Source organism: Sprattus sprattus (genome assembly GCF_963457725.1).
Source record: "Sprattus sprattus genome assembly, chromosome: 1".
Taxonomy (NCBI): domain Eukaryota; kingdom Metazoa; phylum Chordata; class Actinopteri; order Clupeiformes; family Clupeidae; genus Sprattus; species Sprattus sprattus.
This window is the reverse complement of record NC_137920.1, coordinates 24,331,630-24,349,129: the sequence shown is the minus strand read 5'-3', so window position 1 is coordinate 24,349,129 and position 17,500 is coordinate 24,331,630. Positions and strand designations below refer to the sequence as shown.

At 43.4% G+C, this 17,500-nt stretch overlaps 2 protein-coding genes across 5 annotated transcripts in view; one reads left to right on the top strand and one right to left on the bottom strand.

Moving 5' to 3' along the window:
- The window catches only part of actr2a (actin related protein 2a), a 13,696-nt gene extending 6,590 nt beyond the window's left edge, over positions 1-7,106 (bottom strand). Inside the window, exons 1-4 of the mRNA XM_080832365.1 lie at positions 7,024-7,106; positions 5,629-5,739; positions 1,312-1,527; positions 996-1,068 (exon numbers count right to left, since the gene is read on the bottom strand). Coding sequence (XP_080688491.1) covers positions 996-1,068; positions 1,312-1,527; positions 5,629-5,739; positions 7,024-7,071 — 448 coding nt within the window. The 5' untranslated portion in view covers positions 7,072-7,106. The remainder of the gene's footprint in view (positions 1-995; positions 1,069-1,311; positions 1,528-5,628; positions 5,740-7,023) is intronic.
- Positions 7,107-10,225: 3,119 nt separating this feature from the next.
- The window catches only part of serhl (serine hydrolase like), a 10,777-nt gene continuing 3,502 nt past the window's right edge, over positions 10,226-17,500 (top strand). The window contains exons 1-8 of one of the 4 annotated variants that reach the window (XM_080833163.1): positions 11,153-11,211; positions 11,329-11,437; positions 12,336-12,434; positions 13,100-13,243; positions 13,496-13,609; positions 14,716-14,757; positions 16,303-16,322; positions 16,585-16,659. In XM_080833163.1, the coding sequence (XP_080689289.1) occupies positions 12,377-12,434; positions 13,100-13,243; positions 13,496-13,609; positions 14,716-14,757; positions 16,303-16,322; positions 16,585-16,659 (453 nt within the window). In that variant the 5' untranslated portion in view covers positions 11,153-11,211; positions 11,329-11,437; positions 12,336-12,376. Of the gene's footprint in view, positions 10,300-10,761; positions 10,811-11,152; positions 11,212-11,328; positions 11,438-12,335; positions 12,435-13,099; positions 13,244-13,495; positions 13,610-14,715; positions 14,758-16,302; positions 16,323-16,584; positions 16,660-17,500 lie in introns of those variants that run through there. The other 3 variants (XM_080833165.1, XM_080833164.1, XM_080833166.1) reach the window with 3 other exon arrangements.

Sequence of the window (17,500 nt, the reverse complement as noted above, 5' to 3'; positions counted from 1 at the left end):
TGTGTGTGTGTGTGTGTGTCAGTCCATCAAAGCGGCTTTATTTTTCACTGTGAATTTGCATTTGCTTCGCTCAGAGGAGGGATAAAAAATGGACTATAACTGGTTTGCTTGCTTTGGGACTTGTTTGAGAAAAAACAATGACTGACTTGTACATGCGAGATATTATAAAATCTCACAATGTGGAAATTTCGTTTGAGATTCACTGTTGCAATCCTCCTTGAAATAAAACACACTGATTTAGGATTAGTACAAATGTGTGAATTAGCACAAAAGATAACTGCCTTATCAGATTACCGTCAGCGTTTGACAACAGAAGCGACAGAAAAGGGTGGTGCCTTGCATTACTACACACACATTCCTTTTTTTCTATTATTGCAGACTGGCAGCTCAACCGTGGTGTTTAATACGATTAGCAACCTGTGTCACACTTATTTACACATGATAGATGTTGCGCTGCCCAAATATGGTGTTTGTGTACACACACTTCCTGTGTCCTGTGCACACTGTGACACCCAGCCACCAAACGCAACACAACACAAACCAACATGTCCTGAAGACAGAAAAGACTGATTGGCATGAAACACTGATCAGACTAAGCCTGCACAGGCAAATACACACAGAAATCAAAAGCATGGAACCCCAAGCTAACAGAGGGACAGATGTCCTGATTCCCCTGTTGAAAGAACATTCTAACACGGCATCCTCCAAAACAAGTCACATTTTCCCCTGAAAACACACACACACACACACACACACACACACACACACACACACACACACACACACACACACACACACACAGAGAGGGCATGTTAACATTCCTGTGTGTGTGCTTCATCCATCACACTCAAGGAGATCCAGCTGTGTGAACTGTCTGAGCTGTGAGAAGGACACACACACACACACACACACCAAGGCTCTGTGTGTGTGTGTGTGTGTGTGTGTGTGTGTGTGTGTGTGTGTGTGTGCGTGCGTGCGTGCGTGCGTAAACATACCTTGAGCGTAGAGTGTGAGAACAGCCTGGATGGCAATGTAAACACCACCGAACTGATACGTCTCAAACATCACCTGCACACAGAGACAATGTCATTAGTTTTGTACAATGCAGTCAACTGACGCACGCACGCACACTAACACACACTCAATCATGCATGCACAATCATGTATGCACACTCACACACTCAGTCACACACACACAGTCACACACACACACACACACACACACAGTCACACACAGTCACACACAGTCACACACAGTCACACACAGTCACACACAGTCACACACAGTCACACACAGTCACACACACACACCTCAATGATCTTCTCGCGGTTCTTGGTGGGGTTCATGGGCGGCTCTGTGAGCAGGATCTTGCAGCCGCGCGGCTCGACGTTGAGCTTCTCGGGCCCGAAGGTGTAGTCCCACAGGTGCTTCATGTCGTCCCAGTTCCGCACGATGCCGTTCTCCATGGGGTAGTTCACCTCCAGCATGGAGCGCAGCTCCGACGCCTCGTCCCCCACCATCAGGTCCTTAAAGAAGGGGTTGGGGGTCAGAGGGGAGAGGTCATGAGGTCAGAGGTCAAAGGTCATGAGGAAGGAACAGGTCGTTAGAGGTCAAAGAGAGAGAGAAAGAGGTCAAAAAGAGAGAGAGAGAGAGTGTGTGTGTGGGAGAGAGAGAGAGACAGAGAGAGGTCAAAGAGAGAGAGAAAGAGAGGAACTGAGTGGGAGGTAAGCATCAGTTTGATCAGTCATGCTGTGAAATACTGCGCTGTGACACAAAGACCGTGAACCACGGTAAAATAAAAGCACATGTTAAAACAACTAAAAAGCCTTGATGGGTCTGTGGTGCCGATTTGGCACTGGACAATATCTGTGGTCTCCTACACTGCCTGCTGTGCACCCAAATACTGTTACGTTGCACTTTCTAATGATTCAGCTACGATTTCCCCCAGTGTCCCTGTTTAAAACCCGCTAATGGCGACCAGGCACTCTAGGCATTCTCAACCTCAGCAACTACAACAACAACCACACTGTTTAGGATAACCTGAAAAACAGAGCTGGGTATCTGTCCTATATCAAGTTAGGATACACAGATGGCTACACGATAGGACTGACAAAGAGACCTTAGCACGAACAGTTACCGCAAGCCCGAAAGGAAAGAAAGTCACACGCTGAATACAGCTTACTAGCAATACATTCTTTTTGTAATTACAACGTGTTGCAATTCATTGAGGTTATGCAGAAGAGTCTGAGTAGTGGTAAAAAAAAGAGGTTACTTAGCATCACTGCAGTCTACCAGCAACAACAAGCCTGAATGTTGAGTTCTAGCAGAGAAGTTAATGCGTATCTCTTGCACATCAGCATCTTATTTATAACTTAACTTCTGTTCCTGTTTTCAGGGGGGTTATTTTTAACAAAAAAATTAACCCATTACACAAAAACAATGACAGCAATGGAGGAAGTTGATAGAGAGCACAGGACAGAATGAACGTGCGTTTGCTCATGCAGGTTAGGAAATGCTTCCTTATTCTCTAAGCGCGCTTAACTCAGGCCGAAACCTTTTCATTACTTTATCTGCTGAGTAATATGCAATCACACAGTATGAATCAGCTCACAATCAAGCCCGGATTTCAAACCGTCTATTACATCCTTACCCTAAGCATCCTATGTTTTGGATTCAACCTGTTACCGATTTAATGTCAACATGTTCTAGGGTTTCTGTGGAGTAAATTGCTTCCTCTAATGGCGGTTCAAGATGAGGCCGGCGCTAAGTGTATGCAAGGCTAATTAATAGTTAACTTCGTATGTAGGTTGCCATGTCTCACATTACCGAGACAGATTTAGGCTGACCTAGGCTGAAGGTCATGACTTCTTCTGCACAGACAAAGCAAGGGGTTGCTTCAATTATTGAGAGAAACGGGGAAACATGAGATGTGGAGGGAACACTTGTCCTAAAACACCAAATCGGTGCATGTGTGTGTGTGTGTGTGTGTGTGTGAAAGGGAGAGGCCAGACAAGAGAGAGGGAGGGAGGGAAGGAAAGAAAGAGAGAGATAAAGAGAGAGAGAGAGAGAGAGATAGAATGTGTGGTGTGAAATAGTAAGAGAGAATGTGCAGGTGAACAAAAGCTGCTAATGGCTACATGTTTCAGCAAGAGAGGGGTGAGACAGTGGAGGACCACGCCATACGTCTCAAAGAGAGAGGGTGAGACAGTGGAGGACCACGCCATACGTCTCAAAGAGAGAGGGTGAGACAGTGGAGGACCACGCCATACGTCTCAAAGAGAGAGGGTGAGACATTAGGAGACAGAAACAGGTCCCCAACACAAACTCAATGGTGAGACTAGGGAGCCAGAAACAGGTCCCCAACACAAACTCAATGGTGAGACATTAGGAGACAGAAACATGTCCCCAACACAAACTCAATGGTGAGACATCAGGAGACAGAAACAGGTCCCCAACACAAACTCAATGGTGAGACTAGGGAGACAGAAACAGGTCCCGATGCAAACTCAATGGTGAGACATCAGGAGACAGAAACAGGTCCCCATGCAAACTCAATGGTGAGACATCAGGAGACAGAAACAGGTCCCCAACACAAACTCAATGGTGAAACATTAGGAGACAGAAACAGGTCCCCAACACAAACTCAATGGTGAGACATCAGGAGACAGAATTAGATCTTCAACACAAACTCAATGGTGAGACATTGGGAGACAGAAACAGGTCCCCAACACAAACTCAATGGTGAGACATCAGGAGACAGAATTAGATCTCCAACACAAACTCAATGGTGAGACATTGGGAGACAGAAACAGGTCCCCATGCAAACTCAATGGTGAGACATTAGGAGACAGAAAAAGGTCCTCAACACAAACTCAATGGTGAGACATCAGGAGACAGAAACAGGTCCCCATGCAAACTCAATGGTGAGACATTAGGAGACAGAAAAAGGTCCCCAACACAAACTCAATGGTGAGACATTGGGAGACAGAAACAGGTCCCCAACACAAACTCAATGGTGAGACATCAGGAGACAGAATTAGATCTCCAACACAAACTCAATGGTGAGACATTGGGAGACAGAAACAGGTCCCCAACACAAACTCAATGGTGAGACATCAGGAGACAGAAACAGGTCCCCATGCAAACTCAATGGTGAGACATTAGGAGACGGAAACAGGTCCCCAACACAAACTCAATGGTGAGTCCCCAACACAAACTCAATGGTGAGACTAGGGAGACAGAAACAGGTCCCCATGCAAACTCAATGGTGAGACATCAGGAGACAGAAACAGGTCCCAACACAAACTCAATGGTGAGACACTAGGAGACAGAAACAGGTCCCCAACACAAACTCAATGGTGAGACATTAGGAGACAGAAACAGGTCCCCAACACAAACTCAATGGTGAGCAGCAGGAGACAGAAACAGGTCCCCAACACAAACTCAATGGTGAGACATCAGGAGACAGAAACAGGTCTTCATGCAAATCCAATGGTGAGACATCAGGAGACAGAAACAGGTATTCATGCAAATCCAATGGTGAGACATTAGGAGACAGAAACAGATCCCCATGCAAATCCAATGGTGAGACATTAGGAGACAGAAACAGATCCCCATGCAAACTTAATGGTGAGACATCAGGAGACAGAAACAGATCCCCATGCAAATCCAATGGAGGCACGTTGCCACACACACCCAGTGGGCCTCAGTGGTTCCACTGATAAGAGACAATGTCATGGCTGTGTTGGCCACACAGGGCCTGGTTAATGTGTAAGCCAAAATCACACCCTGATAACAGTGTGCAAATCAGCGTCGCCACACTAAACAGCTACAGGGCAGGTGCCTATTCAGGCTCTGATTTTTGTTTCCATACGATCGTTTAGTAGATGTTTGTATATTCACATATATTAAGTATGTATTGGTGGATATTCACCATATCTGACCTATTAGAGTATTATGGGATGTTTTCTAGAGAGGTATCTTAGTTGTCTTAGAGAAGCTGAAGAGTCAGTTAATGACTTTTGTCCAAAGCGACATATAGTATGTATTTGCGGAGAGATATACATTCACCACATCTCACCTATTGGAGTTTTATGGGATGTTTTCTAGAGAGGTCCCTTAGTTGTCTTAGAGAAGGAGAGAAGCTGGAGAGTCAGTTGATGATGGAACGCTGATCACAGAACACCTTGCAAAAAGTAGCTAATTGATTTGCAGGTCCTTTAATTTACAAAACAATGACTCTGTGCAAATCACTCTTGGTGCATAATGAGATGTGCTGGTGACAAATTCAAGTTATGTATCTGCAAAGCATAAAAACATAAAAGCAGAACTTGTCCAGTGTCAAACAGCAACCAACGTCCTTTGATTAACTCTTCCCCTTTATGCATAATGAATGTGAACTTCCAATTAATATTGTAAACAATGTTGACATGAGCATAACGTGGATGGTGATTGGATAATTGGATAATGGTCATGGAGATGAGGAATACATGATTGGCTAACGCAGCTTTGACAGGCAGGGGGAGCTGTTAGTGTCAGGTGAAGAAGAGAGACTGTTTACCTGTAAAGGGAGTGTGATTGGTTAATAGGAATGTGACAATGCAATACAAAGGAGGTTGATTGGTTACCTTGATCTCAATGTTGCCCACTTTGGCCGTGGAGCGGATGATGGGCCGGCCCACCAGTGCTGGGAAGATGTGCTCAGGGAAGTTGGACCCTGCAAAGCCGCACTTCACAAACTGAAAGAGGGAGAGAACGCGTGAGAGATGTTTTACCCAATCTTATCTTTACTTTTTGTCCAATCCTAATTTGTAGAGCACCTAGTCACATCTTCTGGTCTTTTCTCATTGTGTTAAAAAATAGGCCTGACTTGATTTGAACTGTGTGTTGCAGGTGTAATTTGAATGCACAGGACACCCTACATTGACCCTTTAAACACGAAGCACCACTGAAAGGGGAGATCAAGCAAGAAGGAGACCAGACAACCGCTAAGGCTGCAGTCTGTGAGTCAAAAACTCAACGCTTCAGATGTTTTTCTGGTCAGCTAAACTGTCGGGAAAAAAACTTAAGCTATGCAAATGAAAAGTGCAGAGACATTCACGTCTAAAGCTTGTTTAGGCCAAAGAAATCGATGGCTTCATGGTAAAATACATACATTTAGACTGTAATCTAGTGGCCAACAGGTGTTCAAAATATTCACCAAATACGATTATAGGTTCATGAGAAAAACATACGATGCATATATCTTTCAATTAAACAACATTTGATGCATGGGGTTGGTAAATACAAAGACGTGAGAAGCCAGTGGAGAAGTGGCGGTGGAAATGAGACCGTCAGACAGATATCCGAGTGATGCCTTGTACGGTTACATCTCTGCAACTTCCTTTTTACACTGCAACAATAACTCGCCAGCTAGCTAGTTAGCCATGGCTGCCGAGCCATTATGAAAGAGCTCGACAGCTTGCTATCAAATTCATTGAAGCTTCTGGCTAGCTAGCTAGCAAGCTGTAAAAGTATACAAGCTAGGCTACACTAACCATTAACAATTCCAGACATAATATGGTAACACTAATGATGCGGCGTGGGCACTAATATTATCAGTGGAGATATAATTGACATTTATGGCACACACTGTTGGGAATTGATACAGCAGTTGGCTAGCTGGCTACTTCCAGTTAGCTCTGTCAAAACGGCTGGATGATAGAGATCTGTCATTCCATTTCGGTGAGAACAGGCTAGCCTTAATACAACACCGCGCATACAGCCTTTATGGGATGCAAAACGTTTAATCACTGACCGACTCCACCACGATATACCACCCCCATCTATCATTCGAAGCCTGCATTTGCATTCCTTTGATATAACATAACCCACCCAGCCTAGGTATTTAGTAAGGCTACTGTTGCAAGCTACTTCCTGTTTCTACTGAACCTATTTTACCGCAAGAAAAGAGACACTAATGAAAAACCAGGGGCAAACACAGCATTATTGAACACTAGAACGCAGACTGGTTTCAAACTTACCCCGGTACCATTGTCGCAAACCACCACTTTCCTTCCCTGACTGTCCATTTCTAGTCTGTTTCTGGGAGCCCGCAGTCCTGCCCTGCACAACTTTCTTCTTCTGCGAGGCGGAAATCACACATTCTCGGGTCCTGCAACGGGCTTCTTCCGGAATTAAGAATGTGACCTCATCACTCAGCAAGTGTCGACCAACGAAGTACAGTAGCCAATTACCTGACACACAAGGTGTGTCTCATAGATCGCCCTTTACGAAGTACACTTTCATAAAGTGCACTTTCGTACAGTGCACTTTCAGTGTAGTGCACTTTGTCGGTGATTAGGGCTGACTCAAATGGAACACTTACGTTTACCACTTGGCGGAAGTGACGGACGTAAATCTGCTCGCGACACCCGCAAATTAAATGCGGAAGTGACGGACGGAAATCTGCTCGCGCCACCCGCGAAACTTACCAGAAAAAAAATAATAAAATACAAATCTAAGCCTGCCGACATGTCTGAAAATAAACGTGCTTCTTGTCCATTTACTGTCCCTAGTTTACCCCTTTCTCCACCCCATGTGGAAATTATGGCACACTTCTGTTTTTTTTATTTGTTTTGATGTGTTTTTGGTCAGTGTGAGTTGTTTTTAAATGTGCTTTATAAAAACATTTGACTTGACCCCTGAAATCCTGGCAAGAACCTCCGTCTTCTGGCTGAACTCCAGCTGGTATGTACATTTCATTTAGCCTTACCTTCACAGCCTAACCTTATGTGGTAGTTGCAATGACATTCTCAATTATCTGTCAGAAGCCTACTTCTTTGCAATTCACATACACACCATATGGAAATAAAACACACCATATGGACAAATCTGTACATGTCCCTAGATTTCAATTAGTTTTAAGAATTATCCACTGAAATCTTAGGCACAATCTGCTTGAATTTGCAAAGTAATAGGCCTACCTTGACTGACTGTACTTTTATACACATCTCTGTTGTAGTTAAGTTTACCCTGATACAGGAATCAATTAGCAATGGAACACAAAGGCATATGAATTGTTGTTACAAACATGCATGAATTGTAATATACATCAGAAAAGGCAATAATAAAAACTACAAAACCTCAATGGCACAAGATTTTATTGATTAAAATACTTACATATTAATATATTAATATAATCTTCCCTCCCCCTCCCCACATACTCTACAGCAGTCACCCTGCCCCAAGCGGCACTGCCAAATTAATCTCTCGATGCCACTGCTGGTATTGTACTTTGACAGCCACAGTGACCTGAGGGTCGACTTCAGGCTCTCCAGGGAGTCCTTCAATGCACTCATGTGCTGTGCTGGGCACTGAGTGGGATCACAGATGGTTTGCCAGCGGCACCTCCTATGGCCCTCCGTTCACCAGGTAGTGCGAAGATCCATGCACTCCTCTTCACAGTGGTCCGGCATCCAACTGCAGAGGAACTCCCATGCCTGGGTGCCCGCTTCGTCCATCTCGCTGGATCAGCAGCCTTCAACAGAGTGTTGGTTGGGGCTACCGTCAGGGTGAAGCCCCCCAGCAGAGGATGCAGCCTATTATTTTAACAGGAAGCTGTTCCACTCCATCCAGCTGCAGGCCAGCTGTGACGACACATGTATATTTCTGGCTGTGTTCGTGGGGTACACGGGGTCAGTGCACGATGCCAGGGTCCTGAGGAACAGCCCCATCCACTCCATGCACGTTTATCCTCCAACAGGCTACTGTATCCTTGGGAATGGTGGCTACCCCTGCCTGTCCAAACCCATCTCATAACCCCCTTCAGGCAGCCTGTCCGCAACCACCGCAAAGCTCGCTACAACAACTGCCTGTCGGGGTTCTCAAGACGCGATGCCGGTCCATTTTCCTAAAGGCTCTGGAGGTGGATGTGAAGTTTGTGCCAGAGGTCATTGTGTGCTGCACTGTGCTCCACAACATCTGCTTGACCAACGGTGACCTGCTGGAGCCAGATGATGATGATGTCGGGAGGGCAGCAGCGGACCATCCAGCACCAGTACCTCCAGAAACCGTCTCTGGGGGAGAGAACACACAAAGAATAGCCATACAATGTTACACTTAAATTGTATTAATTGTTTATATGTATATGTATGTTTATAGTATTTATTCAAGCCACATACATACTTTACAGTACAATAGAAACATGTTAGTATGTATTAAATAAAATAGCTTGTTTTATTAAAGAAGTTAAACCACATTCATGATCATTTCACTTATTATATTAAACATCGCTTCTGGCTATACAATATGCTTGAATACAGGTGAAGGGACATCCAGAACCACATCAAGTGCTCACACTGCTGCCTGCAGACACCTCACCAGAGAACAGACAAAGAATAGCCATACAATGTTACACTTCAATTTAATTGTTTAAATGGGGTTCTGATGTTTTTCAATCAATAGCCCTGTTTTTCGATCTCTCCACAAACTGCCAGTAGGAGAAAAAGCATTCTTGTTATTTTTCCTGGCAGCCCACAGTGACCTTAAACAATAGGGCTATGGTTAAAAAAAAATCAGAATTCCCCTGTTATTGGCAAACAATCTATGAGGTCGGAAATAAGCATTTTCTTAAACAGTTGATCAGTGATTACTTAGAAACATTACTTCTTGTGCAAACCACTTGTAATGATGCTAGTCGCGAACGCGGTCTCTATGGAATTACACATATAAATTAGCATTACGCTAACGAAGCTTCTATCACAATTAAACATGCAATGCTAAGTGATTGCTTATAGAAACGAATGTTACAAGATAAGATAAAGATGTATTCTGTACGTCTGCTAAGTTTTACAGTGCTTCCTAAGTATAGATATGAAAATAACTTCAAGCTTCAGACTTGGGGAAACACTTATCTATCTGCCAAGCCAAGTTCCATTGGCTTATAGCATAGCATAACTGCCATGCAAATTCAATGGCATCTAATGCTACCTAGCTAGGTATGCTAACTGTCGGTATCCATCGTAACTCAACCAAAAACTCATGTCGCTGGCTTTAATCTGAGTAGGGCATGTTAGTAGTACATTTAATATCAGTACAGTGTTTAATTACCGCTGATACTTACATTTACGTTCTGTAGCCTCGTCTGCTACTCCTACTTCCACCGTAGCCTCGTCCGCCATTGTTTTGCAAAATAAAATTAAATGCTGCCGAACGGGCTCCTCCTCTTCCGCCACGTAGCCAAGATGGCGCCCGTATAGGGCGAGCAGTGTAGATGAGTTCCACACTGGATATTTTGACGTTTCAGGGGCGCATTCCGGGTAATTTCAGTGCACTGAATTATTTTGTTTTTTTCCGTGTGAACGCCCTAAGCCCTCAAGTTGGGGCTCCAGGGGCACAAGTGTGATCTATGAGACACGGCCAAAGTCTTATATTTGGATATGTTTTGGACAATTTACTTAGTTAACGTCTTGTAAATCAGAATAACGGATAGGGGTTATACATGTTGTAATTGTCTGTCTCCCTGATAGAGTACAATGGTAGTAATGACTACGTAATTGTACAGAGCTGGAAGAACTTGGCTGAACTTGGGATGCTTCTGCTTGACTTTGCATGACATCAGGTTTAGAAGATTGATGCCATGGTTGATCAGACAACAATTTGCTCCGATTCACAATAACATAGGTTGGGTTTGAGCGCCCTCGTGTGGCTAGTTGCTGTCTCGTCTTGATCTTTTAGTTTGACGTGCAGAAAAATTTGACATTTGATAAGACTGATACGAATGGGAAAGTCACTGTATGAGTAAACTCACAATGGCGGTCGGAAGTAAAGGTAATAATCAGAGTGATCTTTCGATCTATATGTTCAAGTGGTCTCTGTTCAACCAGTTACCAACTTTGAAGACTTTTAATTTGACACGGTTTAAACATTTGACTGTAGTAGTGTGTCAGAGATGTGAATGTTCACCGCAGTCATAACTGCGCGAATTGTTCTCACAGGAAAAGGTGTAAATGCAATATAAGTTACTGTTGTAATGCTAAAGCTATATGTATAGTTAATTTAAATGAAATGTCCTTTTCGTTAATATTATTATCATTTCTCCTTTAATGTGGTCCTTCTCCTCGCTGTTCTCATTTTACGCCGTTATCTTGCTAACACCGAAAAAGGGAACTAGGAACATGCTCCTTTTGACATCTCCACGGCTAGTCACATCTCTGGAAAGTTGAGAAAAGGTTGTTATTAGTTATCTGTTTTCAATTTGCTAACGCACTGGCAGTTTTACTAAGAACTGTACACTAATTATTTCTATGGCGCTGCTTAAATCCATGTCGTCCATATGTCTTATCAAGGTTGGGAACCGATCAACTTATCAAAGAGCTAGCTAAGTCAGGGTAAGTCTAGCGATAGTGGCGTTCAGGTGACAACCTTGCGACCTGGCGTACTTTACCAACCTGAATGGTAAGAGCCCGCCTAACCTCATTTATGTTTTGATATGCAAAGCCTATTTTGCATATATTTTCCTGCGCCTGCGTTTATTTGTCGTCTCAATTGTAGTGCCAGCTAAACCTTTTTTTGACAGACCACGGTGAGTTTTGTCAGTCATTACGTTAACCTGTTACGTTAAAGCTACTACTTACAGTCGTTGATGTTAACTTACTAATTTTGCTATTCGTTATCTGTTTGATCACCATCACGACATTCTGTGGATCCCTGTGAAATGTAAAGGAATGCTTATGCCGCGCATTCAAACAACGAGAGAGACTACAATGATAAATGACAAGTCCTTGCTTTCAGTAAACATTAATGTGGTCGACAGGAAAGGGTCGGCTGATCCATGTAGGCAGACGAAGCAGTCCTTAATAAAAAAAAATCACAAAAGCGAAAAACGACAGGAGTGGATTCATGGTGTCATATTTACCTATTGATAACTTACCTGTGTTGCTTATGAACAAACAAACTGACCAAATCCCCACTTTCCAAATTTAAAAATGACATGATTCGAATGTCATTGTCATGAAGCACAAAAATATATTTCAATATGTGTGGTCTGTTTTTGTTGTGAGTTTTTGTAGGACAATATTTGTTTCTTATGCTTTGTGGTAGGTCAGATTTAGTCAACTCAAAACAGGTATTTTCTGTTGTTACTTATTGTTACTTTGGGGCCCCCGGCCGGAACACCCTAGCTCTCTCGGGTTCACAATTTTATGTACACTGTTTCAACCATAGACATCCTATGCTGCGTCTACGTAATAGGATGTATATGGTTTCAACCACCACCAGCCATAGACATCATATTGGTGATATATGATGTCTATGCCGCCAGCCATCGCTGCTCTCATAGAGTCTCTGCCCATAGGTTTGAGCAGCTGACCTCTGACCCCTGAAGTCGTTCTCACAATGATTCAAGCCTTGAGTGGTGCCAGACAATTTGCCACGACTACAATGAAACGCGCTGGTAAGATAGTCACTCTTTCATTAAAAGTTGAGTATTTATCCAGGAGTAATTACGTACCCACAGATGTTCAAACTGACAAACACTGTCCCCCACTGGTCAAATTTAAAATGACACAAAGCACATGTCATTGTCATGAAGCACAAAAATACATTTTAATATGTGTAATCTGTTTTTGTTGTCGGCATTTAAACATTTTAATAGCCACAGAGGTTTAGGCCCATACTGCTTTCCAACAGCTTCTTTGTTCTGTGTTGGCATCAGGTTGTGTCTGTTGAGTTACAGTGTTGCCCTTGCCATGCTAAAAGAAAGGTTTACTTCCTGTAGGTTACACTGTCATTCTTTAACTATATCTAAAAATTGCTCACATACAGTAGAAGGTATCTGTGCAGGGATAGACAGGGTTCCAATTCCAATTCAAAATGGAGGCAACCCTTTACCAAATTCATATGAGGTTCTGCACAAATAATTCTGATTGTAAATGAACCCCTAGAAAAATTCTGAAAGAATTCCCTGTCAGACAGTTCTAGCCAGGGGACCTCAGTGGAGACGAACCGAAGAAGCATGTAGGGTTCTACCGGCATTCCCAGTTCTTTCTGTAGGAGTGTAGTGATATTTTAGATCAGCTTTAAGTGATTATAACGTCATTATACATTCTGTAATAACAGCCTCAGAGTTCCGGTTGCCTGTCCCTTGGGGGGAGCTGAGAGGGCAGGTTTGGGGTCCTGAGGAGGGCCGTCCAATTTTATGCCTACATGGCTGGGCAGACAACTCCGGGTCCTTCAACACTCTGATCCCGCTATTGCCACCAGGTAGGGTTTGTGTGTTTGTGTGTGTTTGTGTGTGTTAGTGTGTGTGTGTGTGAGTGTGTGTGTGAGAGAGTTTGTGTGTTCAGTAGATTAAGTTAAATATGCATAATGAAAATTGCACAGGAGATTTTGTCTTGTACTTTACTTTCACTATAATCACCCTGTACCTACATTCTCTCGCCCTCTTGCTCCCTCTTTCTCTCCCTCTCTCTCTCTCCCTCCCCCCTTCTCTCCCTCTCTCTCTCCCCTGTTAAGAGTGGAGGTGCGTGGCATTTGATATGGCAGGTCATGGCCTCTCTTCCCCACGGCCTCCTGGAGTGTTCTACACCTTCCCTGCATACATCACTGACGTGAGGAGAGTTGTCGAAGGTGCAGAGTAGTGTTAACTCATCCTTACACAGAGCTCAGCTTTACACACACACTCTTTCATAAGAAAGAGCTCTGCTTTACACACACTCTTTACACACACACTCTTTACACACACTCTTTACAAACACTCTTTACACACACTCTTTACACACACTATTTCATCACAAAGGTGCCTAAAGGGATTGTGGGTAAGCAAGCTTATTGATGTACGAAGAAGATTTACCCTTTGAAAGTACCCGGGAGGAACATTGTTTTTTGTTTGAACATTGTTTACAGTTATATCGGGGTGTAACACAATAATAAATCAGTGTAGTTGTGGGACGCTCAAATGACATCCTGTGGTGCACTTCCTTTTTTATATTTGAGTACTCCCCTTGGGTAATGGCATAGTTATTAGTTAAATTATTGTGTGTGTGTCTGTGTGTGTGTGTGTGTGTGTGTGTGTGTGTGTGTGTGTGTGTGTGTGTGTGTGTCTGTCTGTGTGTGTGTCTGTGTGTGTGTGTGTCTGTGTGTGTCTGTGTGTGTCTGTGTGTGTCTGTGTGTGTGTGTGTGTGTGTGTGTGTGTGTCTGTGTGTGTGTGTGTGTGTGTGTGTCTGTGTGTGTGTGTGTGTGTGTGTGTGTGTGTGTGTCTGTGTCTGTGTGTCTGTGTGTGTGTGTGTCTGTGTGTCTGTGTGTCTGTGTGTCTGTGTGTCTGTGTCTGTTTGTCTGTGTGTGTGTGTGTGTGTGTGTGTGTGTGTCTGTGTGTCTGTGTGTGTGTGTGTCTGTGTGTGTGTGTGTCTGTGTGTGTGTGTGTGTGTGTGTGTGTGTGTGCTTATTGATGCATGAAGAAGATTTACCCTTTGAAAGGACCCGGGAGGAACATTGTTTGAACATTGTTTACAGTACTACAGAGTGTTGTTTATTTTCTAACCCTCCCCTTGGGTAATGGCACAGTTATAAGTTAAATTATTATATACGTGTATATATATATATATATATACACATGTGTGTGTGTGTGTGTGTGTGTGTGTGTGTGTGTGTGTAAAAAGTCCCCCTTGTGTATAACAGCACATGTATCATTGTGGGCCTGAGTAATGTGTACTAATGTGTGACTCATCTCTCCACAGCCCTCCAATGGAAGCGGTTCTCCATACTTGGCCACAGCATGGGTGAGTTTTAGGGCTGGGAGATATGGACCCAACATCATATCTCTGTATTGGTATACCAAGCAGATGTTTTGGTGATGTCTGATGTCGAGACAGTTACAGTATAGAATCAGAGCTGTTTTGCAGCAGGAAATGCACAGGAGAAAACCGTATCAAAAGATAGTAGTGTTGAATGGTTCACAGAAATGGCTTGACTCTTGTACTGATCAACACCAAACCCACCTTCTCAGTTTTCCCATTTATTATTCAGATGAGAGTGGCTCCAAATCTAAAGATTGCCCTCAAAAATATAGTATTGCTTAGAAACATGTGCCTAAAAACTACGCATTGCACCTTTAACACTGCATTGCCTAGTCACCCTGCGTACAAGGGTGTGCATAAGAGGCAGAGGTCAAAGGTCATGGTCTCACCACTGCCTCATCATGCTGATAAACAGTAGGTGAAAGTTGAGAAGCTTAAGTGTAACATGTGTCTAAAAACTACGTTATGCACCTTTAACATTGCATTGCCTACAAAGGTGTGCAGAAAGGTCAAAGGTCATGGCCTCACCACTGCCTCGTCATGCTGATAAACAGTAGGTGAAAGTTGAGGTTCTTAAGTGTCACCATGGCTACCGTAGTTTGACGTACTTGGTGTACGTTTGCTCTCTATCGTGCCTGGTGTGATCGGTCCCAATATGCCTGGGAGTGAAAATGTAAAACCAAATATGAACGCTATTTGTTTACAAGAGAACTTGAATGCTTGAAATACTTAAAATTATGCCAGTTCTTAACACTGAGGCACTGTTCTTAAAAGAGAATTTAGGGGTTAACATATTTTACACTTTATTAGACATTTATGAACTTCATTAAACAGTAGATTTGTTTATTAAGCAGTGTTTAAACAGTTATTAAATTGACATCTGGCTACCACCGTCCTCAGGGGCAAATTCTTGAGCATTTTGTGAAGAGTTTGGCACTCTGTCATCTGTCTCCTGCTGATGGTTTAAGAAACGCCTTGAATGTGCTTCTAAATACCCGGGAGTGCAAAACGCAACTGCAAAGTAAAAGGAATTTGTTTACAAAAAAAAAAAACTTTGAAATATTTTAAATGCCTCGAGCCCCTTCTCCATGCAGAAACGTACACAACAGTGCACTGCATTTAGACAGAAGACCAGCAAGACTGACACATTTCATTTTCTGCTTTTTATTAAACAGGACATTTATTATTATTAGTTTTATTGTTATTATTTATTTATTTATTTATTTGACTTGTATTACCTGGCGTTAGGCATCCCCCCCTCCTCATAGCCAGGCTCTAGGTCAGTTTGCCATGACTGGCATTCTGTTATTGTAGTTTGTGGTTGGTGGACTACCTATGCCTGTACTGCCTGTACTGCCTATACTACCTATACTGCCTATGCTGCCTATGCTGCCTATACTCTCTATACTCTCTATACTGCCTATGCTGCCTATGCTGCCTATACTGCCTATGCACATACCTTTGTATTCCAATGATACATTCTTAATCCCAGTATGGTGACCCAAATGTCTTTCTCTGTTCTCATAGGGGGCAATGTGGCTGGAATGGTAAGCACACTGCTTTATCTGCCATCTCACTAACAGATATGAGACATGTAATTGCTCACTCCGGCTCACTAACAGATTTGAGACATGTTAATGCTCAAGAATGGAAATGACGAGTCCATGTTGACTTAAGCTGGAAGTGTTGGTATGTGTTGGTATTGGTGTGGTGTGGTTTTTGTTCTGTTTTGTTTTGTCTGGAGAGTTCAGCTGGTTTTGACACTCGTTTGTTTGCTGGTGTGTTTGTTCCTTTGTTGTTTGTTGACAGTTCAGTGCGCTGTTCCCTGAGATGGTGGAGGGTCTGGTTCTTCTGGACTCCTATGGGTTCCTGCCCACTGTCACGGTACTCAGAACACTTTATCCCCTTCTCTTTGTAGTGTTGTAGTGTGTGTGTGTGTGTGTGTGTGTGTGTGTGTGTGTGTGTGTGTGTGTGTGTGTGTAAACGTATCACTCTGTGCAGTGAACACTACCCTTACAGAGAGGGTGGACCCAACAGATGTTTTATTGATGAGGGAACATGGTGAGAGAGGAAGGGGGAGAGAGAGAGAGGGAGGGAGAGAAAGATTTCCCCCCTCTGTCCTATCCTCTATTTGCCCTCTCCTTCTCCTTACGTCTCACCCCCCCCCCCCCCCCCCCATCTGACTGCCCTCCATCCAGCTGAGCTGGTCCGAATCTGACCCCTAGCTGGTCCGGATCTGACCAAAAGAATGTTTGAAAGTCAGAATATAGTGTCACGCTAATTGCATACATGCTATCCACACTCTGAATGCTCTTCTATTCACAAACAGTTTATACATACCGTGACTAATCTCGTCATCCTACATCACATTCACACACCAAATTCAAACCACATTCACACACATAATTCACACCACATTCACATACAAAATTCTGACCACATTCACACACGTCCATAGACACACAGATGTGCAGAGTCACGTAACTACCAGCCAGCTATCCAAACCCTTTGTTACCGTGGCCACAGTCAGTTTTAAGTGCTCAGAGAAACATTGCCAGCAACATTCTAGAACCATCCACTTGTCCACTCCTATCCCCCATACTCTTTGGTGATTTAGCACTTGAAGTGTGATTTGCCACTGTAATGCCTCTGTCTCGATTAGTGTGCCATCACATAAAAAAAGAAGTACTTCATTTCAACTGGCTTTTCTCTTTCCATCCCTCCT